This window comes from Notolabrus celidotus, chromosome 22 (assembly GCF_009762535.1).
Source record: "Notolabrus celidotus isolate fNotCel1 chromosome 22, fNotCel1.pri, whole genome shotgun sequence".
Classification (NCBI taxonomy): domain Eukaryota; kingdom Metazoa; phylum Chordata; class Actinopteri; order Labriformes; family Labridae; genus Notolabrus; species Notolabrus celidotus.
The window spans coordinates 11419977-11447497 of NC_048293.1; the positions used below are offsets into that span (position 1 = coordinate 11419977).

At 40.0% G+C, this 27521-nt stretch overlaps 1 protein-coding gene across 2 annotated transcripts; it reads left to right on the forward strand.

Moving 5' to 3' along the window:
* The first annotated feature begins 14 nt into the window (after nt 1-14).
* Nucleotides 15-27379, forward strand: LOC117806090 (filamin-A-interacting protein 1-like). Of its 2 annotated transcripts, none has more exons than XM_034674766.1 (6): nt 15-725; nt 13753-14047; nt 14518-14691; nt 14945-15123; nt 21608-24404; nt 26771-27379. In XM_034674766.1, exons 2-6 carry the CDS (start codon nt 13760-13762, stop codon nt 26975-26977), a joined length of 3645 nt encoding a protein of 1214 aa, XP_034530657.1. In that variant the 5' UTR covers nt 15-725; nt 13753-13759; the 3' UTR covers nt 26978-27379. The 2 variants fall into 2 exon arrangements, with proteins under 2 accessions (XP_034530657.1, XP_034530658.1); XM_034674767.1 differs by lacking the exon at nt 15-725 and adding an exon at nt 9746-9844.
* The last annotated feature ends 142 nt before the right edge of the window (nt 27380-27521 follow it).

A 27521-nucleotide genomic window follows, 5' to 3' on the forward strand; every position in this document is an offset into this window, starting at 1 on the left:
TCCCAGCATAAGAAAAGGTATGGCATGGTTCAGCTGTCACTAAGGGTCAGCGGGGAGTTAGCTCTCAAGCTGGCCGGCCAAAACATCTAGCATTCAGATAGTCTCAGCTGCTAACAGCGCCTGTGTTGGCAAACGTGGACAGGTTAAATATAGAAGCATACCTTCAAGTCAAAAAGAGATGAGGGAGACAATGGAGGAAGTTGCTAAGTGAAAAGATCTGGCCCTGTGACAAAGGACATCACACTGCACCTCTGCCTTTCTCCTCACTGGGCAACGGCTTCTTTCAACTGCTGCGTGAGGAAAGAATAGTGCCTCCCTGTTTCCCTCAACCCCCTCTGCCTTTTATTCTCACACACTCTGCAACTGACTTCTACAACGGATAGGAGGGAAGGAAAATGAGAGGTGTGTTCAAGACTTCTAAGCAGAGCAGGACTGGATAGGCTGTGTGAGTAAAAGAGGGAGGGAGGATGAGAGAGGGAAGTTACAGTACTCTCTACCATTCCCTCTCTGACCTGAAGAACTGGAAGGAGAGAGAGAGTAAGAGAGAAAGAGAGGGAGAGAGAGCAGAGCTGGAGATGGCTCTTGGCATAACGCAGTAGACGCCACAAGTGGACCACACAAGCCAGAAGATACCAGAGGATACTTTACTGCCATAGTGCCTTTCTCTAGGATTACCCTTGGTGTGACTTACTAATAGCTCAAGACTGGGGACACCTCAACAGCAGGTAAGTCTTCTTCTCCTTATTTTCTTCCAAAGAAAGCTTTCTTGTTCTATCTACCTGTGCGTGGGAAAAAAGCTGCTGAAACAAATGTGCCTCTGGCAAAGTCAAGCTTATCAGCTTTTCTACTTCTTAGACTGAAATACAGGAAACAGCTGAGCCACAGGTGCAGCCACTAAGCTGTCATTAATTTATGAACACAATAAAAAGCATTGATTGATAGAAATCTACTCACTTGGCTTTACTGGAGCTGTGGTAAGAACTGCTCTGCACCATATGAATGGAGCAACTATTCCTTGAAGAATTGTGTAATGCTGGTCACTTTTTATTCATTCAAATGACGTTGATGTCAACATGTTGCATTAATAACTTGCACATGCGAAGACAAGGGACTACTTTTGTTAATGGCAATACAGATATGGCATTGTGACAATGCATACAGCAAATACACAGAGAGAGAGAGAGACAGAAAGAGAGAGAGAGAGGGTCATGAATCAAACATTTTTCAATGAATTACAGCTTATATGGCTGCATGAATGTGACCATTTAGAGTGAAGGCTGCTGTGCTAAACATGTGGGAGGAGAAGCCCACAGCTTTACAATACAACCAAGAAAATGGCTCTCTGAGATATTAAGAATGCAGGAGACGTAATCCATCTTATTTGGCAGTTCATGTTAAATGATATGCACTCATACAGAAATGCACACATGCAAGGTTCAACTTCTCTCTCAGCTGCCAACTCCAACACGTCTGAAGCAGTGGGAAAGTCAGAATCAGTCTCATGCTTGCTCTGATTGTACACACACCAAATGAATTACACAAAGTATAAATATACACACCACTGTCTAACATTAAGAAGCTTCTGAGGTCTGAAGGATGACATCTTTTATCCTGAATATTTATGGATCGTAATGATGCCAAAATGAATTCCATTTCATCTGTATGAGGTCATCTGCCTTTTGGAAAAGACACATGGCTCCTGCTTGCTGCTGTCCATTTGTCAAGCAGGACATCTTCTGCCTGAAAGAAAACATAAAATGTACTCCTCCCTGTGCAAGGGAATCTAACGCAGGTGTGGCTTACACCCCTGTCAAAGATTCCCTCTGTCAGTGTTCAGGGGCTCTGCAACCTCACCCTATCTCCCTCCCACCAACCCTCTTCAGCTGATTTGGTCTCTGTGCACTCAGTGATATCACCGCTAAAACAAGACAAAGAGAACAAGTGGCAAGAGATTACTCATTAACATTTTTGTGCTTGTTCCAGCCTTATCTTAGCTTATCCGCTTCAGCTCAGCGTATGCCCTAAACCAAGTCTGTGCAGTTCAATCAGACAAATAGCTGCACGAGAAAGACACATTTGTGAACGTTGACTGGGCAGTTATCAGTCGTGGCTTGTAAATGACTCAGTTTTACTGTAAATCAATAATGTGGTCTCTGTGTGAAGTGAAACGAAGCTGGCCAAGTTGAATGTTTGCCAAAAGCTGCATTGAGATGCACTAAATGTGTCACAAGCTTACTTCATGACATTATAACTCTATGTCACTCAAGTGACACAGGTTGTTAAGGAGGTAATAAAGTTTAACTGTGAGGTGCTGGGTTAGCTTCTTTGATGCAACATTAAGCACAACCAATTTTCTACTGACAGAGCAGGGAATGGACAGTCGTGACAGGTCATATTATATTTTTAGTGCACCAGAGGAAAGGCACTGTTTTGCTTTTGTGTGGTGTTCTTGTTGCATGTGCAGCTTGTTTTTTAAGAAGTGATTCGGAAACACAAAGAAAACGCTTTCCCCAAAAGAGTAAGAAGATTAAAGCCAACACTGCAATGAATTTGAGGAATCAAACAAAGCTCTAGACACCATACACTGGAGAGAAGGATTTGTGCCATTAAATCCTTCAAATGCATTGCTTTCATTATTCATTGACACCTTTACAGTTTCCTTCATATCATCAACTCCCTGACCTCATTCCTCCCTTACAGTCCACGTTGCAGCTGTGCCTGTGTCTTCGTGTGAGTTAATGTGCATGGTAAAAAGCTATTTGGAATTACTCTATGTGCATGAGCACAGACACAATATACTGGGAGGTGGAGCTCAGTGGTCGGTGTCTTCCCCATACGTCTGGTGGGCCTCAACAACAGCTGACACTGACACATGCACAGCTCCAGTCGTATAAGGGCCTCTGGTCTTGAATTCCAAAAATGCAGTTTAGACACTTTTGGATGTTTCGCAGAACAGTGGTACTTATAACTCATGTTCCCGCGGTTCAAAAATAAAACCTGAACTGCCATGGCAACCGAAGCCTATCCTGAGATCATTTGATATGTTAGCAAGATTACAATTTGGACAGGTTGTTAATTTGTTCTTGACATGTAGGGCTACTGAGGTCATCCGTGAAGTTAGCATAGGGACATAAGTGTTGAAAACATTAATCAGAGCTTAATAGGATCACAATAATTTCCCTGTATGTGTCTATAAGCACATAAATCATACATCGCACCATTGCATCTTCCTCCCATGGAAAAAATTACATTAGTTTGTTAGAGACATCTGAAATACCACAGAAGGAAAACATGAGTAGAGTTCCACTGTTTTCCCACCCTCTCTACCCATCCCATGTCTTTCCCATACATCTGTGCGTCTTGACGGGAAGTGACATAATCATGACTCTTCTAGTGATGATGACGGCAACAAAGGACCCAAAGACTTTCTCCAGTGATGTCACTGACATGTGTGGGAGATATACATCATGTATTTACTGATAGCACTGAGATAAGGATGACTGCTGTGTAAGGCTCATTGTTGCTTTGTGCTGAAGAACAAATATCATCCTGGAATTTCACACAGTAGCTTGTGAGATGGGGTTCTTCATTGCCTTGCCATTTTGTTCTTTATTTTTCACCTCCTACCTACAAAAAGTCATTTCATGTTTTTTTCGAAGATATTTTTTTAGGATTGACACCAACACAAAACAATATAATTCCTCACCCGCGTAGTGAGGAATGCATAGTGGTGGAGAAGATCTGATAAAGTGTGGTTGGCATAATAGAGCCCTTTCATTACAAGCACTTTAAAGTACAGTAACAAATGGCTCTTTTCTAGTCCCCCTTACACAGTGACACAAATTGATTTGCAGAGGCTTTACATAGTGTAAACAGTCCATCAATATTAATCATATCTACACACATTCTTGCACATGCACACACCAATGGCTTTCCTTGCAGGAGCTTCCTGAGGTTAGCTATCTTACACTGTAGGACATCTCAAGGTGTAGACTGCAGTAGATGGAGATCAAACCTCTAACATGCCTCTTGATTGAGAGAACCCATTTGTCTACTGAGCCATTGTGACTCTGACGGGTTATACAAATGAATATATATTTTGCCTTCTTAGAATAGTAATTCAACAAGCATTGCAATCGGATTCACCTGTGGAGATTCTTAGTGTGTGTGATGTATGCGTAATAAACTGAATGTTAGCATCTTGTCCTCCTTAACTTGGAGTTTTAGATGTACTGTTCTTTTTATATTTTTTGAAGCATTATCATTGCTCTTGGTATGGGTTTGTAAGCAACTGATAGGTGAAAGTTAAGAAATGCTTCTCTTTTATTACTACTACTACTACTACTACTACTACTACTACTACTACTACTAATAATAATAATAACGTTTATTTATAAAGCACTTATCAAAACAGACGTTACAAAGTGCTTTGCATCATAAAAAAACACAATAAAGAGAACAAAGCATGGGGGGGATGGCAAGACAATTTAAGAGGAACAGTTGAAAAAAGAGTAAAAGAGAAACTACTAAAAGCAATTAAAACAATAAAACAATTAAAATCATTGAAACAAATAAAACAAAGAGTGAATAAAAGAAAAACATGAATACAAGTAAATTAACAATAAATGTAACATTGTGGATAAAACAATGTCACAGGAAGGCCTTTAGATAAAAATGTTTTCAGCTGTGATTTAAAAGAAGACACTCATGCAGCTTGCCTGAGATCCTCAGGCAGGTCGTTCCACATTCGTGGAGCCTGCACAGCAAACACTCGGTCACTCTTAGATTTTAACTTTGAGGATGCCTTAGGATCTGAGGCTGCGCCCGGGCTGGTAGGGTGACAGCAAATCACAGATATATTCAGGGGCAAGGCCGTGAAGTGCTTTGAAAGTGGTAAGTTTGACTTTGTTTGGTCCACAAAACATCATGGGGGCTGTGGCTCAGTGAGTAAAGTTGGTAGTCTATCAATCGGAAGGTTGGCGGTTCAGTACTGCAGTCACATGCCGAAATGTCCTTGGGCAAGACACTGAACCCCAAATTGCTCAAGCTGTTGTTCAGCTGTGTACGAATGAGATTAGTTAATACTGATGGTCCCTAATTATATAGTAGCCCCTACCTTTAGTGAGTGAATGTGTTATGAATGGGTGAATATGACTAGAAGCATAAAAGCACTTTGAGTGGTCAGAAAGACTAGAAGAGCGCTATATAAGTAAAGTCCATTTACCATCACTCAAACATGCCATACTTCAGCTTCCTTAGTAATATATTTTTAAAAACACTTCAATTCAAACATTGCCCTTTTTTTGATGATTGTGTTGTTTTGCATTTGGCTTATTCGAGTTTGTTTCTCAATGAGACTGAAACTCTTTTACACCTAACCTTAAAGTGTGATTTGTTCCCATATACACTTCCCTGGAAGTAAAAAGCAGGTTTAACATTATATAAAATCAGACCATATCGATATGCAGATAACTTATTGATGAAAGGTGTACACCAGGTTTTATAGTCTATAGTCTGGCAGAGTTCTGAAGGTGAAGTTTCAGGCACAACGGTGAAATGTTAAAGCTAGCATATTAACAGATACAGTGCGGTGGCTTTATCTGCTTGTACTCAATTCTCTGAATGTGATTTAATGTAAATCTATTTGATTGTTGTTGAAATATTTCAGTCTTGAGTGTATGAAGTGATGGACCCTGCTGGACACTGACATCCTTAAAGCTATTACATTAGCATGGCTAAAAAAAAAAGCTAACTGTGGCTAGCGGTGGATTCATAAGTGCAGTAACACTAAGTTGTACAGGAAAGGATTTTACCAAATTATATTTCAGGCTTTGGGCCTTTATTTGACAGAAAATCTTGTGAGTGTCAGGGTATGTGGTGAGATAGTGGGGGATGACAGCTCCAAAATGTGGTGAGGACTATAGCCTCTGTACTGTACCAACTGACCTTAACTGGCGCTCCTACAGGACAGGTTTGAGCTGTCAAGTGCAATGAAAGGAACAATCACTGCTTTTGCCACCACACAAAAAGACTAGAAATTTAATTATTTGCATGAATAGATTAGTTACTTAAGCCTTGGAATGAAAAGTCAAATAAAAGAGTGTCATCGATGATAGCCTCAAACAGAATGGCCAAGTAGTCATAGTCTATTAATACTGGTCTTAATATACAGACTATTGGCATGACCTGAGACTGTATATTCAGTTACATAAGCATGTGATGATGAAACATCTAGAAATATAGCTAACTACTAGATGTTGTTGAGGAGTTACAGTAGCTGATTTAACTGCAGCTACATTCTTCTAATTCAACGACTCCAAATGCAATAAAAAGATAGTTGTGTTATCGGCAAAATATTGAGCACTAATTTCCAAACTTGCTCCAAAAACACTTAAGCACCACAATACCAGTCGAAGTGACAAATGTTACAGTCAATGCAATGTCTTGCAATCAAAAAATGTCATTCAATTGATGAAAACCAATCAATGGAGAGCCAAAAATGCCCGATATTCTACACTGCATTAGACAGTGCCCAAAAAAAGGATTAGTTCTTCCTCTGAGAATGTGGGACCACTTGCCAGGACCAAGATTACAATTTGTGGAATTCCGATCAAGCAGAGATTTAGACGAGACTTCAGACAAATGGCTGACCCCATGACATGCTCTGTATCTGAGAGAGCTTCATCCATATGTTGTCCTGCTGTTTCTATTCATAGAGCAGCTAGAACTTGATCTCTTCCTTGATCTCTATGTCGTAAAGCTGATATCCACTCATGCCATTGGTGCTGAAAAACATAGTGCTTTATCAACAGTTTTTGTCTCAAGTGTATTATGGTGCTCCTTTGTTAATTCCTCCACTTTTTCAAGCTTTAGTTATTGCTTATTTTTTTTACTGAAATATGTATCAGAATAAATAGAACAGATGTAGATGAGTCATATATTCCAGCAGCTGCACCAATCCATATGCTTACGAACAGTATGTGTGGCTTAAGAACAGATGGGTTGGCATGTAGTAAATATACATCAAAGTGTCCCACATGTAAATTGTCATAATGCATGTTCATACAGCCCTCCCATCTTGTAGGGGTTTGCTATTGTGCCTGTGAATTTACACACTGAGTTCATGGGAGTTCATAAAAGAAACAAAATGAATAATTCACAAAACGCCACCAGCAAAAGTTTCATAAATATGTCATATCTTATAAGTGACTTATACAAGAAGTACTTGGGATGTTTTTTATAAAGAAAAAGAGCCAGTGTGTTTGTCCTTGCAGTAAGCAAGCCAATGAAAAATGAAATTACATGTAGAGAAGTGTCTACATTTATCTCTGTGTGCTCATAGCTGAAACCTTAACTGCTGAAGCTACAGAAGGCTCCAGTGAGAGGATCAAGTTAATGTGACATCAGGAGAATACTACAAAATGAAACCTACAACCTAGGATGACATTTTGCTCCAGTAAGGCACGCCAACAGTAGAGTTTTTGTTACAATGAGGTATTAATAGAAGCCATCGCTACAGGAAGACAAGCTGTAAATGCTTGTGTTTTGCACGTGAATGCTCTTTGATGGTTCCATTTACTGTATATTTTTAGAAAAGTGCTGTTGCAAAGTTGAATCTCAAGGGTATGTGTCTGACTTAGTATTGCAATCCAAAAAAGCTAGCAACCCCTCTCTGCCTCTGGTGTCTTTATTTTCCTTGAAAATGTCTGTTATGTAAAATCTGACCCTTCGAGGTCACTGGCAGTCTATGCTGGAACACGCTGTCCATCATAATCCTTAAAAAAGACTTCAGCATTGTACCCCAGTATGGGAAATAGATGCTCGCAAAACTTTCAATATTGAATGGATTGAACTTGTAGCTTTGAATCTTATCAACAGCTACAGTTCTGATGAAATTTCTCATATCTTAGAGGGTCAGTTTGTTTTCCTTGTGAGGACGGAAGAGCCTCCACAGCATACTGCATTTTATCAGTGTCCTCAGACAGATCAAGTTGCCAAGTGCTTGCATGCAATGATTGTTTCCCACTCCTTATTTAGTCACACTGGGTTGGTGTGATTTTATATCAAACTCACTGAATCAAACTAACTATTTTTCCTTTTGCACACACTAAAACAGTATTTGCAGCTGCTGTACTCATCCCTCATCTCTGGAAAATGAATTTGGCTACAAGTCAAAATTTTATCACAAGCCCTCTCCCCTCTTCATCTTCTATTGAATATCAAAGTTTTAATCAGTGCCTGAGCCTGATGAGTGTGGAAAAAGTTAATTAATATATACGCATATCACAATTAAGGACTTAGACTAGTACTACCAGATACCAGCAAGCTAATCTCTATGATATATGAATGAAAATGTGGAGCCGAGGTGCAGGATTTAAGTTGTTGACAGTATTCTAGTGTCCATTTGAAATCAGAGTTGTTTTCTTCACCACTCTTTCCGCTGGTATTGGTTGTATTAAGGAATACAATTCATGTGGGCAGCCAGATCACCCATACTATAAAGCAATCCCTGCTTTTAAACGCATCAGCATTTTGTTAATCACTATAAACAGACATTAGCATGTATGTGCAGTTCGCGTTCCAGTCTATGATGTCATCTCCAAGCTCAATACTCCTCTCCCAATTTCCCTGTGAGCTATATAAAAAAAATGTGAGTGCATGGAAATCAATGTCCTGACCAAAAACCCATTATCACCTGTCTGAATAACCATAGGCTACACTTGATGCCCTGCAAAACTGTCTGGGAATGTGGAAAAATGACTTAATCATTTGTGTTTTTCAGGCTCAAAAACAAGCTGATGCCACAGGAGTCAGACAATAGAGAGTGAGTTCAGAGATTGCTACTAGCAGGCATTTTTATCTCTGTTGAGAAGCTGAAACTACTCAGTATTTGACATATTTGCTGGTTTATTGATTGTTGTGCTTGATTTTATACTAATTGACTGATCCTTCGATCAAACAACTATTTTGAATTTAATGCAATAATTAATCTGGTGTTAGTCACTGTCTATTCCCAACTCTAGCAGCTTTGAAAAGCATGCCCAAGTCAAATGGATTTTCACTATCTTGCTGATCTGTGACCAAAATATTGTAGCCGTTTTTAAATTTTGGAATGGAGCATGTGTTTCATTGGGCCCTTTTAATACTCCTTAATGTGACAGCTGGGCTCACCCAAACCATGGAATAGATTTGGGTTCTTGCTTTAAATTTAGACTCAGGCGTCGTCTGAGGCCTACGAGAATATTGGGCCACCCTTTCATATCACAAGGAACTCTGGATTGGATGCCTAGCAATCTGTTGTATACATTGTGTCCATGGTTTAAATGCCATTAGGTGTATGGGAATCATGGCGAGTTGGCACGGACGGACCACAGAGTTAACGCTTGTTGTCTCGTAGCTCTTGTCAGTTTTCCATAAAGACAACTGGGAATGTTGCATGTCAGACTGGAATGGAGGCCACTTGCCCAAGGAATCCCTGCTTGCTGCTCTGGAAAGTTCACTTCATTCAAGACTATACTGACCCGTCAAGGTAGATTAAAGACTCGTCATCAGTTGGCTTAACTGGCAGGAAAAAAACAACAACATGATAACAAAATCTTATCAACCAAACTCTTGACACAATTCCATATCTTGCAAATCATTGAGATTCACTGTATGAACAAGGGAAAACATAAGAAATTGCATTGACTTATTTAGCCTTCTTCAGCTAATTTTTTGTTGTTTTGGTTTTAGAGCCCCTTTGAATTTACTTTCAATTCTGCAATATCATTTTCATCAGCCTGGTTTGAATTCATAACAAGCAGCTCTTTGTCTGGGAAAACTTCTTAATACCCTCAAAGCTAAGGTACACATTAATATGTAATACGTAAGCTTTTCAGATTTACATATTAATAAGGACGGTGTAGGCTAACGGCAATATTAGCAAGCTAAACATTTAGTTCGCTCGGAGTCGGTAGGATGCTAAAGTTAGCCAAGTAGTTTCAACCAAAGAGTTATCATATATCTTTTTTCATATGATTTATAACCCGTCCTACACAAGTAGCAGCGCTAGCATTACTTGCCATACACTTAAATTAGCATGACCTACCGTGCACCTTTACCTAGCCCACTAACTTTTTAAATAACTCTTTTCACAAGACATGTCAATCAAATCTATTAAATAACAGTTAGTTAGTTAGTTAGTTAGTTAGTTAGTTAGTTAGTTAGTTAGTTAGTTAAGACATTAAACACTAATGGGGGAACCACCACATATACATAAATAATAAAATAGATAAGAGGATGTATTAAGGTAATGACTTAAGCTAAACAACAGACCCCCACTCCTTCCAGTAAAAGTACAAACTAACTAGCATACAACAGAGTTTTGAGGTCCTTCAAGTTGCAAATAAACAATTGCCTGGTATATTTTGTGTAATTAAAACAAAAATGACCATGAAGGGTACAGGAACTTATGTGACCCTGTTATATATAGCATTGCCATACAGAACAGTGTGATGTCAGAGTGAAATGGCCACTGTGCTCAATTTTTTTGAACACTCCCTTTATATAAACATCTTTTTATTATCGTTTAGCTCACCCTTTAATTATGCACATGCATCACAACACTACGCTACTTGCTCTGTTGACAGAGATACACCCTGCGAAATGAGCCGAGCACTTACAGTAGCCTCTGAATTTTCATGGCACCAGCCCAGCAATTCAAAATAAACTTGGTGCCTAACTCAGTGTCAACCATTTTGTCACCGTACTTAGGAACTCTGCCCAAGTCATTTACAGCACTGCACATGTTTCTATGTTTCATCACTCATGTCCCAGCAGTGCCAATTTTAATGCCCTCTACCACTGGGCATGTCTCCAGTCATTCAGACTCTCTGGCATTAGCTGAATGGTGGGGTGGACACTATAAGTATTTGTGTACACGACTGTGCTCTGACTTTTAACTCATTGATAGTGAGCTCACAGCTGAAAGTAATGGTTATGGGCAGGAAAGACGGCACTGCAATTAATCTCTAGTCAAGAAACAGCTCTCCTTGGAGTCAGTGTGCACTCCATGGACTCCCAGAACTTTGATAAGGAATGCATTTAATGTGTTGGTTTGTCAGCTTATTTTTCCTTCTCCTATTTAAACAGAGATGCATTTGCTGTTATCTTGCACTCTACTCTCTATGTGCGTAGGTCTTTTTCCTTGAAAGAGGTGGTATTCAAGGAAAATGGGTTCAAGCAACATTAGAACTCACTGCACTCTTAACCTCACAGACCACTATTACAGAGGAAGATACACATTTGTGTTGATGTGAACCAACCATTAATGTACACAATTTTATACCTTTCAAAAATGCATAATAGAAAGTCCTATTACTCTAAAACCACTGTGACATGACCATTTTAATTGAGTTGGACAGATCTTGTCATTTGCTAATGTTGCACTTTGTGTGTGTGTGTGTGTGTGTGTGTGTGTGTGTGTGTGTGTGTGTGTGTGTGTGTGTGTGTGTGTACATTCCCTATACCATACAAAGTTCATTGACAGTTTAGGTGGTTTTTGAATATATCAGCAGTCCCCCTGTGTTTATTTGAGAATTCATAACTTTTTGGTCATCTTGCTCAATACATGATTCAGAGGTCAAAGCACTGTGATATCATCAGAGTTCTTGGGGATTTTTGGCGGTCCAGGGCGTTTTCTGTTGGTTAAAATCAAGTAGTGTTGCATCATACCTGAAATTGATCACCACAGGTGAACTTAATCTCAAGGCTGTTGTAAAAGAGGTTAAACAAACTAATCCTTGCCAACACATCATGTCCCATTTAACACCCCACAAATAAGCAGCAACCACCAGCATTGAAAAATTAAGCCAAGGGCAGAACCAGGCGCTGAAGCCAAAATGAAGCCAATGCGGAAGTGACAAAAAAACTGCAGTTCCTTGAGTGTCCACTTGAAGCTGGCTCCTAAAGCCAAGGAATGCCCGTAAAAACTCTTGTTAAAATGTACATTTTTAAAGCACAATTGAACATGTTCACAGCCAGATACAAAAACTGTTTTGGTCTGAATAGTTAATGTATGTTTTCGTTCAAACTGTACAGGTGGTGGATTTCTTTATTACTCATCCGTTTTGAAAATATTAAGACTTGGAGTTACACATAGGTGTGTATAGTTAGTGGCATAGCTGATTTGACTGACAACCGGGCGCAGTGTAGTTGCCAGGAAGCTTAAGGCCTGCTTCAACTCCACCTTTTTGTCTGCTGCTAGTCTGCATTTCCAGTATTGTCACTGCCATCGTCTGGCTTTAAACACTAACCTCTAACCCTCTTCAGAAACCAATGGGTGATTTCACTACAAACACATTCATGTTTTATACAGTCAACGACCACAAAGAAAAGAAAACTCATCTATATTCTGTTCTACGCATCTTTGAACAGTTGTTACAGTGCTAGGAAACTTTCGCTGCTAGCTATCAATCAGGTTATTTTGTGGCAATAATTAGAAACGTGTAATCCCACATTTGTGTTCAGGATGAAAGAAGCAACCAAATCATTCTAACGTGCCATTAGGAATGCCTTAAAAGTAGTGAGTAGTTTAGAAGAGAAGAGAAAATATGGTAAAGTAATAGTTTAACTGTTGAAATGAACTAGCTATAGCACAAGTTGAGAGCTTAAATTAAACCAGCAGGTCCATAGTCTAAAGCTAGCTAGCTAAGCTACCATATGGCTACAAGAGTAAGCTACTAGTAATTACTTACTTTTAAATACTTAAAATAGATAACAGGCCTGGATACAAAATGTGATGATACATAATTTGAAAACCTTTGGGTATCTAAAGTAATTTGTAACTCAATTAAATAGTTACCTGAAAGTAATGGATTAATTGCTGAAATAGTAGGCTGGCATTGAAGCTAATTTTTGAAAGTTGAAGTTAAAATGTAAAAATAGCTGCATTAATCGAATAAGGTTGCTGAAAATATCCTGTTTACCTGTGCTTGACAAATAATGATCACTTATACAGTATGTACAAGCTTAACAAATGGCTTGGGGCACCCCAACTCCTCAAACAGGAGAGCTAGTACATCAAATATAATAGCTTAGGAACCACTGACATAATATTTTGTATCAGCGGGTGTGCAAGTACTAACTCATCAAAGTTATACTCCCAGTTCACTGCATGTTTAAGTAATCAATGATACAACACCAGCGTGGTGCTGGCCACCTCAACATGGCTTGTGTCTTTACAAATGATTAATGAAGTAAAATTAAATTTAGAGTCTGTCATCAACAAATTTATTTTCAGGATCTGGATAAAATGTTTTACTCAGAGCTTTTATGTCAGCAGAGATGGTTAAAGCACCCAGGAGTGCCACAAATGTGCTTCCTGACCATCAACACTCCGCATGAGATACACAACCTCGTATGAGAGTGCAGGACCTGTCAGGAATGCACACAGTGACATATAACACAAACACCTACACATAGTGATTGATAACTGTGGATACGTGTTCCAGATAAGGAATGTGTTTTGAAAAAGGGCCATTGAGTTGTGATCAGCTGTATTTCTAAGTTTACAGCATGTTTTCACATGAGGTCATCTGTCATTGGATAAGAGTGGGTCAGTAAAACAGCCAGGGGAAAGCTGCGATAAGAGGGAATTTAGTCGAGGCCAGAGTCATAAAACCATAAAACTAAACTTAAATGGCTGAAATGGTAGGAGTAAATACCTGATGTTTTTTTCTAAAAATTAAACTGTGACTTTTGTTATCTGTGCAGGTAGAGGATGAGATCCAAAAGCAGTGGGGTGGAGAGCCCGGCCGATGGGGTCCTTGGCGTCCCTCAGGGGGACAACGACATCAGCCAAGAACAGGAAGTGGGTCTCCCTGTAAAAAACCTGATCACCAAGGTTCAGCAGAAAGAGGGTGATGAAAAGGTGGAGGTCGAGGTGATCTCTGACAAAGAGAAGCTGCTGTGTGATTCTCTTGAAGATGGAGAAAAAAAGGGGGCCATCGTGGATATGTCCAAAGCGGATCTGCTGAGGCTGCTGGGGATCATGGAGGGAGAGGTTCAGGTGAGTTAGATGATGTTCAGAATTGTATTCTGGATATTACCTTCCAATGCATGTGGATAAACACATTCTGTTTGAATGGAAAATGGCTGTGATTTCATTGTGTTTGGAGTTGTGATGGAGTTTTTTGCACAATAGCTCTATCTTGTGGTTAAAAGTGGTAGTTTCACACACCAGAGGAAATGAGAAAAGTGCTTTCCAAGTGACAGTTTGAGAGAAATCGGGAATCTGTGATACAATGAAAAGGGAGTGTGACAAAAAGATTGTTTTTACCACAGAGAAATTAGTCCAAAATGGACATTAACAACATGCATTAGATCATTTTGAATCCATCCTTTCCCACATTTGCACACTCAGACCAAGATACATGTATTTCCTCAAACAGTTTTGCAGATGGAGTAAACACAGGCCTCCTCCTTAAGTCAAAACATGTTAAAATAATTGTGTATCATTATATTTCCATGTGATTTCAGGCAAGAGAAGATGTTATCTGCATGCTAAGAGCCAAACCAACTGCCCCAGAGGCCCTTGAATCACAACATGGGTCCGCAGCACCTGGTTCTGCCCTGCAGGCCTTGCAGAGAGACGGCTTCATTACAGGCACAGAGCAACACAACCACAGTGTTTACCAAAAGCCTATGATTGAGGTCAGTTTGCATTATCAGACACAGAGATGTTTCTAATGAGCCTAGACTAACTCTTGTTGATGAATATGTCTGTAAACTGATATACTTATTAGGCTCCACTCTCCTTATTTACAAGCCTCTGTATCATTTCAGTGGTCAATAGTTGATGTGATATTACTGAACAGCTAGGTCACTGCTCCATAAATGTTTTTATTTTGCAGCATTGTTCTCGTTTCCCAGTGAGGTTATTTAACTTGTTGTTGTTCTTTCCCAGCTGGATCGTCTACAGGAGAAACACAAAGAAACATACCGGAGGATGCTTGGTCAGTTGCTGCTAGCTGAGAAGTGCCACCGTCGCACTGTCCAAGAGCTGGACACAGAGAAACGCAAACATGTAGATTACATGAACAAGAGTGATGACTTCACCAACCTTCTGGAGCAGGAGAGAGAAAGGTGAGAGGAAATCAAGAGCTTGCACACAGAATGGGTTCAGAACAGTGGGAGGGGGAATTAAATTACAAAAAGAAGTCACTATTTGATCACTGGAATAAAATTTGTACAAATAAAGTTACCATATAGAATATAATAAAATGAGTGCATGAGTCTGTAAAGTTGATTTTTGCATTTTCAAAATAACTCTTAATGCTTGATTTTGCAAATCTAAAATTAGCAAATTTGCAAACTTCCAAATATGCATATTATGAAAAACCAACAAAAAAAAAAATGCTGAGAAATGATAGGAACAAGACGTTTAACTTAAATGAGAAAAGAAAAGAGAACCTGAATTCTTTAAAAAAAAAAACATATGCATCTCTGTATTTAAACACTAAAATTAAAGTTAATGTGCACAGCATTTGTCAGTCAATAATGCCTATGAAAAGGAGTGAAAGGGAGATCCAACAGAGCGCCTGCATTGTCTATAAAACCAGTGTGGAATGTATAAAGTCTGTGAGATCAGATAACTCAAGGGGAAAGTGTGGCGAGGGAATGTATCGACATCGGAGAATGTGTGAAAAATAGCCTCATCAGCCATGAGAGGGAACAGAAGACGAGAGAGGGGTGGAGATGGCGACTGGAGTGATAACCTCACATACCTACATGTGACAGTGAGAGGTACACAGCCTGCGTGAGGGAGGAGAGAGGTAGAGTGGGGTTAGGATGGGGTCAGGCTATTTGCTGTGGGAAAGAGGGAGGTCAGGGGTAGAGAGGAGGCAGAGACACGGGTGGTGGAGCAGGAGAAAAAGACAAGAGAGCAAATCTCCCATGACATCATCTGTGAAATGAAGTCAGCGCTGAGGTCGTGACCTGGCTTGTTGGTCAAGGGGAGACAGGGGATGAGAGGTCAGGTGGAAAGAAGCTCTGTGTAACATGTGAGAGGGGGTGATAACATTACGTGTGTGTGAGGAGGGCCCACAGAGATCAAACAAGCTTGGCTGTGAGAGTGGAGATGTGCTCTGAATGTGTACGAGGAAAGAGGCCCTACTAATTAACGTGATTGCTGATAAAAGAGTTTAACTGGCTGTTGCTTGTTAGGGAACGTAATTTGTTGCAATTCCCTTCACACATGGGTGTACATTCTCACACAATAACCCGGGGAGACAGGGATTAGTCTCAGGCATTAGTTGTTAAATATACAAATGGAATAATATGTTATTTTCTGATCATATAAAAATATGTAGTTTGAACTTGGAACCTCAGTGCCACTAGATGAAAATGCAGACTGTTTCCCTGTATAAGCCTGCTGAAACATGATTTGACTGATGGAAAAGTGCGCCTATCAAGTGTTTCATGTATATAGATTCTACATTTATTAGCAGAAACACCACTGCAGATGTAAGAGGGACTGAGAGAAAGAGGGAGAGCCTCTGTACCGTATAGTAGACCATATAGTCAATCATCTATAGAGCAGACAAGAGACCACTTATATGCTGCATTTCATGTACTGTCAGAACTTCAAACAGTTCATTTGCAGCACTGACCCACTGCCTGCACAGAATACATCTCTTCCTGAGCTTTTACTGCAGGACACAGGAAACAGACCATAGAAGCTAAATCACAGTCATGACAGCTGAGCTGCCATCACACACCAGAGAGAGGGCTGGGAAATGAGCAGCAGACTTGAGGCTAGCATCAAAGCTACTCTTTTTTATGGTTTATATGAGAAGGGGTAAGAGGATAGAGTCATTACTCAAAAAATTTCAAAAGAAAGGAGTTTTTACCCCCTAAAAATAGTAATTCATTGTGCACAGATGCGTACACTGACTTTGTTGTATTTTGAAATTTCAACCAAAGTAGCCACTATAGCTTCATGGAATTTCTCCAAGCTATATTAGACATTTTAATACTATACGTACTGACGCATTGAGATCCTCGGGCAGATGTTTACTGTGCATTTCAAATGCAAAAATAAAAACAAAAGGGGGTTGAGCGTTTGCAGCGAGAGGTCTGACACTCTGCCTGATGAGATCAGATCTGATGAGTCTGTCATTTATTTTGAATCCCTTCTTAAAACATACTTGTAACGCAGATTTTAGCTGAACTTTTTTTTATTTTGCTTGATTTTAACCATTTTAAAATACATATTTTAAAATAATTGAATTCCTAATTTTTATTTTAGGGGAAATTTATGTGTTTTTTTTTCTTTATTTTGCCTTGTGTCATTTTATGACCTGCTTGTTTTATTTTGCTTCCCATGTAAAGAACTTTGTAACCTGGCTTTTATAAAGTGCTCCAAAAATAAAATAAATATTAGATTATTATTATACATTTGGGATCTGGAATGCTGCTGAATACACTCTTTGAGCATGTTCTCTTGAGAATGTTAAGTGCTCATCTTTGAAACTTTGAAAACATATTTAATTAAAAGCTGCAAATTTACATGAATGCCATAGTTTGTTTCTATATTTATTTATTTAAAGGGATAGTGCGCATTAATGAACATGTCAGCGTAGCATCCATGTAAATATGTTAGCCATAAGGCTAATTTTCATCCGTCTTCCCCGCCAAGTCAAAACAGAGTTCATAACAACGATAAAGATAAATAACAGATGGAAACAACACATCATGATAGCATGACAATGAAAACAACAATACATCACAAGAGCATATACAAAGTGCAAAAAAGTGCATTAAAGTGCTGTTCACTATAATAAAGAGATATGTCCGGAGTTGGACCAAATAAACATGGACCAACCTATCAGTAGTTCTTAACCATGTTTTTCCACAGTTGCTCATGTCCACTTCGTCCATGTTTTAAACAAGTAAACATGTCAACCTTATGTTGGCATCAAGAATTTCTGAAGCACTCTGTCTATCCACTAATAGTAGGAGGAAGACACGTAAGGGATTACCAAATTCATTGGTGATCCCAATAGTGTCATCCTTTTGGAGAGCATAATTATCTGTATAAAATTGGACAACATTTAATGAAAACCTTTAAAAACTGGGGGCATTAACCCCTGGCTTCAGTCTAAAACACATGGCACAATTAATGAGCAAACTTCTTCACCTTCACTTGATCCTCGGTTTGTACACAAGGAAGAGGTGACCTCCTTCTAATGCCAGTTTGCAACAGGTTCATTGGCTCGTGCACAGGTCGGCCTCTGTCACCTCAGGGAGAGAGAGAGAGAGAGAGAGAGAGAGAGAGAGAGAGAGAGAGAGAGAGAGAGAGAGAGAGAGAGAGAGAGAGAGAGAGTGAAGGGGTTGAGCTCTGCTAGGTCTTCATCTGTCAGCACCTGCAGAGCCCAGGTTCTCTTTTCTGTTGCCATAGAAGGACACAAAACTGTCCTGGAGTCAAGAATAGACACAGAATCAAAAACATGCATAAGAAAAATTGATCTTAATCATCGTGTCTCGCTGAACTGAAACCAATGCACAAACTAAAGACAAGCACGTACGATGTGAAATCAGATTAAAAAACACAAAGCAACGATTTTTCTCTTTGCATGGAAATAGTCAGACACTGGTATGCAAATATCAGCCATTTCTTTGACTGCCCTTGTTTTGACATTCAGTCTTTTACATGAGAAGGATCCATGTCATCATCCAATCTTTATCAAGTTGATCTCCTCCAGCCATCTGGGTGAGTGTGAAGAAAGAAAAGTCAAAAGTCTTGCGCCAAACATCCACAGGAATGTAGAGGATGGGCACATCGGGAGAAGCATTTCTGACTTGCAGCCATCAGCCATTAACACCTTCTCCGACAACAAGCAATTTATACGTCAAGAGTTTAAATTTTTAAGTGGCATGGTGGTATGTGTAATGATTATCAGAAGAAAAGGGGCTAAAAGAGTGTGAAGTCACGCACAGAAAATTAAAATCAACACATGAAATGCTTGAATTCTTGTCTTTTAAAGTCATGACAAAAGCACATACAGCATGGACAGATATATTGTGGCTGTCCTGAAATGTCCAATGTCCTATATTCTTCTGCTTTCTCTCTTTTAACATCACATAAATCTTGCATGCTGTTCATTATCACTGACTCTCAGTCTGTCAAGAGAGATCATTACTGTACAACACTGTGTTTTGGCAGCTTTTTGGCAGCTCATATCTGCTTCAATCTTCAGCCTCTGTACACAGAGGGGCCGCAGTGCCTCTGAGCAAATTCCCCAGGAAGCATAGGATGAGATGTTATTCCATGGCTAAAAAATGTTCTCTTGAATCACACCTGTGCATTTGCTTAAGAAGTGTACCTCTATATTTTTCACACATGTTCAAGCTGACTTTGAAGCTGGAGTGCCTCATTTGAAAAACTTTCTCAAGCCTAACATACAAGTCTGGATAATTAATACTGAGAGGAAACACTTGCACTACACTGGCAGCTGCATTTCTTTATCAGAGGGCCTTTCATTTGCCACTTGGACCTGGATTCACTCTTAACAGCCAATTAGTGTGGTTTATTTCCTCCTTAGTAACAGACTTAGAACTAATGGACTCATTCTTAGTTCTTACATTACTTGACCACTGAAGCAAAATACAGCTGACATCATGACTTTGACCTTCACATGAGAGTAACTTTAGAAGGCCAATTTCTAGGGTATCATTGACATCTGACTGTGTATGTTAGAATTTTAAGAGCTGCACTCAAAGATCTGGATGGCCTCTCTACACAGAAGCCAAAAGCAGTAATTCCGCTTGGCAAAGAAGAATGCTGTTATTGTAAATCCATGCATATGCTAAGTATCACGCTGATACAGTTTGAAATTCAAATTTGTTTGTGAAGGTTTTGTTTGTTTGATTTAAGATAAAGTATATCTAAACAGTTTAATGTAAAAATCAGAGTATATCCTTCATAGACCAATTGTTATGGTTACATGTCATTCCAGATCATTTTCACCTCAAGGGAGACATTTACCTCATCCATATCTGTTTTCCTCATCACACATAACTTTAGCAGGGAGCCCTGTTTAAGTCCAGGTTCCCCCTGAGTGGAACACCAGCAGACTCTCACATCTCCTGTAGCAGTAAGAATTTGTCTTCTGGTCTGCACAGGCGATGTACTTTACAGTTTGAAATATGGAGATCCTTATGATCAAAGTTTAACTTGCACTTATACACATCTCCCTGAGCAAATCTGTACATTTTTCATTCTATTCTAAACCTTTGTAAACTTGAAAAAAGAAAAGATCTGTTTCCCTGAAAAATGCCATGTTTTATGAAAGCATGGAAATTGGGAAGAGTTTTGCAAAGCACTCCTCCTGCTGCAAGGGTCCCACCCCCTTCACTGCGTTCACAGTAGAGCAGCACACACTCTCTTACCAACACATTAATGCCCTATATGGGTTAGGTGACATCACTCAGCAGAGGTCTGATGGTGCTGCACTGTATTATTCACCTTTCATTGTCCTGATAACATGCTTGGAATGTGACGGTGGAATATCTGTGGAACTTAAAAAAGAGCCTTGCTTCTTCTTATGCACTCTCAGTGGATTTTTTTTAAAGGGCACTACTTATTCTTTTGTTGACCATAAAGCATCCATAGTGGGTAAGTTTGAAGGTTTTTTGCTGTTAAGTTCTTGTGGCTCTGTAACCGTGCCCACTGTATATGTGTTTTAAACAAAGCTCATTCTGAGCACATGTTTGTAGATGCACAACCTTCCTCGCCACACTGGCCCCTGTATTCATTTGGTTTCTTTTGCAATGCAAAAATGTTCAGCTTGTGTATGTAGTATCTCCCTGGGAGTGTGCAGGGAGAGGATGCAGCTTTGCATTCAATTTGCTTTGCATGCATTTTGTTGGAGCTGGGGATGAGAATGAGCATGAGCAGCATAGAAAGAAGCTAAGAGAAAAGAAGACCACTTGGTGAGGGGGTGTTAAACTTTCTCGAGCAGTTTGTGTTCTTGGTCTGTATCCCAACAACAGGGAAAACAGAAAATACCATGAGGGTTTGGGATTTGTGGTGCAGATCTTTGCCAGACTCCCCACTTGATCCTGTTACTTATTCTTCATAGCAGCAAAGCATGCATGAGCGTCCTTTTATTGCACAGGATATTTTGTGTTCCAATTAATTTTCCATCAAAGTCTGCTTTTGTATAAGAAAGATAGAAATAGCTTCATGTGTTGAATCCATTTCAGCAACCAAATATTACACGTGATTTGACAAGTCAAGTATTAGATATCCAATTTATGAACAATAAGGTTTAAATCTGTAAAATGTCTAAATGTAAATATCTAGGTTTTTTTTGGTAGTTGGTTTGAATGTTTGGAGATTATACCTTACATAAAAATAAAGAGATACTTTACTCAAACTAATGGAAAAAATGAGGATTATTCCTCATGACCATTAAAACACTGACTGGGATTAAACATCTCATCCTGGATTAAAAGTCATCACATTTCACTGGCATGATGGAAAATACAGATGCAACGCTACAGACCTTAAAAATACAATCACACCATCAAAATAATGTGTTTCTTTTCCCCCCACAAATTTTAGACTGAAGCGGCTTCTTGAGACTGAAAAGGCCTACCAGGTCAAAAAGGAGAAGGAGCACTCCAAACGTCTGGCCAAGGTGCGAGAGGAGCTGGTGAAGCTGAATTCATTTGCCCTGATGTTGGTCAATGAGCGCCAGCAGCACCTAGAGCAAATGGACCAACAGAGTCAGCGGGTCCAGGAACTGAGCCAGCAGCTCCAGCAGCAGGAGCAGGCACTGAGTGAAGCAAGGGAGCGTGCTCAGGAAGATGGGCATAGGGTGCTTAGCCTGGAGGCTGAACTAAAGGAGAAATCTGCCAAGCTCACCCAACAGCACGAGGAGATGAGTGCCAAACTGGCCAGTCACGAGATCAACAACCGTCAGCTCAATGCCAAACTATCAGGGCTAATGCATAAAGTGGATGAGCAAGATGAAAGTAACAGAACCTTGAAGAAATCTGAGGAGGAACTGCAAGAGCTGAGAGAAAAGATCGGTAAAGGAGAATGTGGCAATTCAAATTTAATCACTGAGTTGGAGAACTTGCGGAAACGAGTGATGGAGATGGAGGGGAAGGATGAAGAGATCACCAAGACTGAAAATCAATGTAAAGAGCTCAGGAAGAGACTACTAGAGGAGGACGGTAAGAGTAAAGACCTCAGGCTGGAAGTGGAAAAGCTCCGGAAAAGGATGATGGAGTTGGAGACACTTGAGGCTGCCTTTAGCGTAAGTAAAGCTGAGTGTGCACAGCTGCACACGGCTCTAGAGAAAGAGAAGGGCCTGACCAAAGAGCTCTCAGATGAAGTCGTCGCTCTCAGGATCCGCATGAAAGAGGTTGAATCCTCCGAGTTAAAGTTAGAAAAGTCGGAGCTGAGCCTTAAGGATGACTTGACTAAACTGAAGTCATTGACTGTTGCTTTGATGGAGGAACGCAAGACCCTGATGGAAAGACTTAAATCAGATGAGAAGAAGAAAGAGGAAATGAGTAAGGTTATCAAAATTGAGCAGGGTAAAGTTATGGAGGTGACTGAGAAACTGATAGACGAGAGCAAAAAGCTCTTAAAGCTTAAATCAGAGATGGAAACCAAAGTAGAAATCCTCATCATTGAAAAGGGGGAGCTCAGCACCAAGCTTGCCTATGAAATTGATAAAACTACAGATCTCAATTCTAAGGTCAGCCAAATGAAAAAGAGGTTGGATGGGTTTGAGCAAGCAGAAAAGCTATCAGTTAAGAATTTAGTGAAATGTGAGCAGGGGAAAATGTCTGACCCCGTCAAAAAAGAAGACAATAAAGTTATGGAGTTGACATACGAAATTGAGCGACTGAAAAATCGCCTCAAACAACTGGAAGTAGTCGAGGGAGATTTGATCAAAACAGAAGATCAGTATGACATGTTGGAAAAAAAGTTCATGACTGAACAAGACAAAGCCAACATTCTTTCCCAGCAGGTAGAGGAAATGAGATGTCAGATCGCAAGAAACAAAGCAATTGAGAAAGGGGAGGAGGAATGCCAGGATGTAGACCTCCGCACACGATGCATGAGGGAGGAGGTGAAAACCAGAGAACTGCATAATGACGTTGTCGCCCTCAAGGAGAAGGTTCATGAACTAATGCATAAAGAAGACCAACTCTCTCAGCTCCAAGTGGATTACTCTATCCTGCAACAGAGATTCTTGGAAGAGGAGGAGAGAGCCAAGAACATGAGTACTGAAGTTTTCCATCTCACCAAAGAACTGGAGATTACTAAGCGCCATAGTCGAGCCTTAAGGCCCAGTTTGAACGGAAGAAGAATGGTGGACATTGCTGTGACATCCACTGGAGTACAGACAGAGGCGTCATCCAATGGGTTAGTGGACGAAGATACCCCAGCTGTATTCATCAGGAAGTCTGTCCAAGAGGAGAATCACATCATGAGCAACCTCAGACAGAAGTGTCTGAAGAAGCCATCAGAAAAGGGTGGTGGTATTGAGCGTTTCCCTTCATCTAGCAGTGACCTAGGTATGAAGAAATCCTGGATTCCCTGGATGAGGAAAAAGGACAACTTGGAAAAGCCTTTGCAAATCAATGGAAACCATTTGCCTTCTGAAGTAACTATGTCTCCAAAGCAAGGTCAGCCTTTGCACATCCGGGTTACACCGGACCACCAAAACAACATGGCCCGTCTTGAGATTAGCAGTCCTACTGCTGAGGACGTCTTCTCCAGCTCAGCTCCCCTAAGCCCCAACCCATCTCAACCCAAATCCAGAATCACAATCATTCCTTCCTACTCTGCGTCAGCCCACAAGAAAAAGTCCACTGTTGGACCTCATGGCCCAGAAAGAGCCAAGTCTCCAGTCACAATCACAGCGATATCCAGAGCCAAATCACCAGAAAGCAGCCGAGCTCCCTCCTCCGCCTCAGGAAGGCCCTTGTCCCCTGTCTCAATCATGACAGTGAGCACAGCTATAGTGCCAGAAGCATCCGCCTCCCCAGACCCACAGGAGATGACAATGGGCCGAGCTGTGTTCAAGGTGACCCCGGAGAAGCAAATGGTCCCAATGCCAATACGAAAGGGTCACAACAACACTGGTGTTATCACCACTACTGATGATAACAAGATCCACATTCTTCTAGGTAACAGCATCAACCCAAAGATGGTAGTCAGGCCGGTGGCTTCTGTAACAGAGAGCAAGGAAATGACCTTATCGACTGGTACAGTTTTACGCTCCCCCCGCCAAATCACCACTACTACTACTACTACCAGGAGCTCGCAGAGCAAGGTGATGAGCAGTATCACAATATCACCTGTTGCAACCAACCCTTCAAGACCCACACAAAGCATGGTAAGTTGAGATAAGCTGAGTTAGGTTTCTTTCAAATAACGCACTTTCTCATAATTTAGTTCATCCATTCTATTTGATGCATGTACAAAAAATGTGTTCTATCATTGATTTGAACAATAAATTGAAAGAAAGGGAGTTTTGAGGCAAGTTAATGAGAAGATCAATACAATTTTCTTTGCAGCCAAGTAGCTTAACTTAGCACGATTTAAAACAGGTTGTAAAATATATCCTGACTGTGTTTAAAGTTAACAAAATATCTAGTTTGAAAGTCTAAGAAAGGGATAAGGTAAAGTGAGTGGGCTGTTATAGTGGACTGGAACCCAAACAGGGTGAGTAGGACCATGACACTAACTAGAGGGGTCTTGTCTAACCTGGCGGGGAGGTTCCAGTCTGCTATAACAACCTGTTCACTAGACTTGTTAGTTGGCAGTTTTGTAAAAGTCAGTGCTTCTAAATAGATTGTATATGTTAGAAAGTTGTTGTTAAAAACACGTGAAAGTATGTGACCACTTAACTAATGAAATTCAGTAATGAATTCTGAAGTTGTAAAATGAAACTGTTTTTTATCAAATTTCCAAAAGCAGTGCCTGCAGTAGCTTCATTTGTTCGCTTTCATGATCGAAGTTAACTACACATGCAACAGCTACAGTGCCCAACCGTTTAAAGATCTACTTTCAAAGTAACCAGTCTGCTGAGATCCACCAATCCAGGCATGGTGAAAATTGAAAGCTGGGCTGCTAAATGGCGCCTCAGCTCTAACACTTTTCTGGGTTTGTGGAGCTGTTATTGTATGGAAATCAGTGTTGTAGCATTTGTGCACCATCTTAAAATACCTTTCCAAATTGCCCTGCTTTGGCAATGCCACACTTACATTCCAGATAAGACAGATGGATTTCAAATTTGAGCAAACAAAGCCAAGGAAACAGTGATACACATTTAACAAGAATGAAAAAAAGGAATTGTTTCTACACTCCTCCCCCATGACTTGGAATCAAGCTGCAGTTGACTGGTCTGTCATCTATCTTTAGAGCCCACTGTACAGATGATTGGCTCTTGAGAACAGCTTCCATACACTTAGCCGACACTCAGCCAAATCATTCAAATTTGGCTGGGTGTTAATAACTCCTCTTTCTTTCAGTACCGTGCAGTACCCTACCCATACGTACTTGCATTAAGTGTTTACCTCATGCACCATCTTCAGTTTTGTAGACTTCACAGTCATAGCCTCCAGCGTTGGTGCCTCTAACCCCTCTTGCCTGCTCTTTGTTGATTCTACCTCTTTTTTGTTTTTCCCACCGTAAACAAACTAACGTCAACATAACTAGACTTTGGCAAATTGACATGATTACATTCAGTCTGCTGGGGTCGGTAGAGCCATATGCATAGCAACAGTGTGCTGTTGAGAGATAACAGACCGTTGCTATGGATTGTTGATCAATCAGAATCAAGATTTTAACATGGCCCCGTAGTACAGCTAACTAATATCCCCATTATATCTAGCTTTTTATTCTTGCAAACCATAAAGTTTAGGGATGACTTTTTCACTGCGTCACAATAGAGTATGCATCAGATGACATTGAATATAAATAGTTATTTTTATACTCCGGCTTTTGCACTGATTAAACAATAAGGTATTGCGCTTAATCTAAGTATCAGGCTGCTGACTGTAGTGTTATACTTATCCTGCTAATGTAAGATAGGTATTGATCTTCTCTTGACAGTCCCAGATTTAAAAAAAAGTGAATAACCCCTTTTTCTAAAATGCCAAACTATTTAAAATAAAATTCCGTTTTTCATTTTCTTGAAAAGTGACAATTACTTCAGAAACACATCATATAGAGTTTCATGAGGTGAATTTACTAGAATGGAAGCTGAAGAAAACAGTGTTGGGGTTCCACTGGACCCTGTAACATGCTCTTTGTGGATCAGATTGATAGCGTGACAGAAAGGGCCCTATGTGCGGGCCTCAGAGCACCAGAGCTAATGATGTGGCATTTTGCCACCCTGCTACAGTCATGCTGTAATTTATAGTTGTTACTCAGTGTTTACATTCACCAACAGCCAATGTAGGGCTCTGTGCCCTCTGGCTGACACAAAGGAGCCTTGAAACAGTAACAGTACATTGAAACCCAGCCTGGACAATTACCAGGACCGAAGTGAAAGAAAGACTAAATATTTACATTTTTCATTCATATGGTTCTTTTCACACATATGATCAGCTACATTGCTTATAAACTCTGGATTCCTTTCTTCTTATAATGGGTTTAACCCCTTTCCCATTATTTACACTTCATGGCCTTCAAAATAATCCACTGTATTCATACTCCTGCCTGAGAAACTGTACTCTCTTTCCCTATTGTCAACAGACTGGGCATGATGCCCAGCCAGCGCGTTCAGGGCTCACCCGCATCCCAATGTCCAAGAGCCTGAAGACTGGGAAGGCTGTGCTGGGAACCATGGGGATCTCGGGTGGAGTGAAAATGGAGTCACGAGCTGAGAGGCAGTCCATGACGATAGAAGTTAAAAAATCCACTGTGAATAGCAATACTTTTCAAAATGGTGGAAAAGCTTGATTTTGTAAAAGTAATGACATACTCATACATATCTGAATATGGTGCTCAAACAAATTAATATCTCCTTACAACAAGGCAAAAGTGCATTTTTTTTGTAATAAAGAAGCCATTGATTACCAACTTAACTCAAGTCTTATGTACTGTCTGTCTCATATCAGTTTCTGCTAATAGATGGATACATATTTTTTTGTATTTTCAGTGTGTATTTTAATGGGCATTTGGATAAATATTATAACAGACCTTGCTGCTACTAACTGCTTCTTGCTTTGAGTGGTTGTATCACATAAAAGGACTTCTGATAATATTTTATAAGAACATATATGTCAAAATTCTTGTTTTTGTGTAAATTATACTATTTTTTCTGTTAAGGTTTGTACTGAAAATAATTTTAAATAAATGTGATTTCAAAGGCTGTTGTGATATGCTCTTTTATGAAGGAAAAGACTCAGATATCGGCAGATTAAAAAGGGGAATTTATAGTAACACTTTCACAGAGGCCACATCTTGATATGTGACTCTTTCAACTTAGGAATTATACTAATCA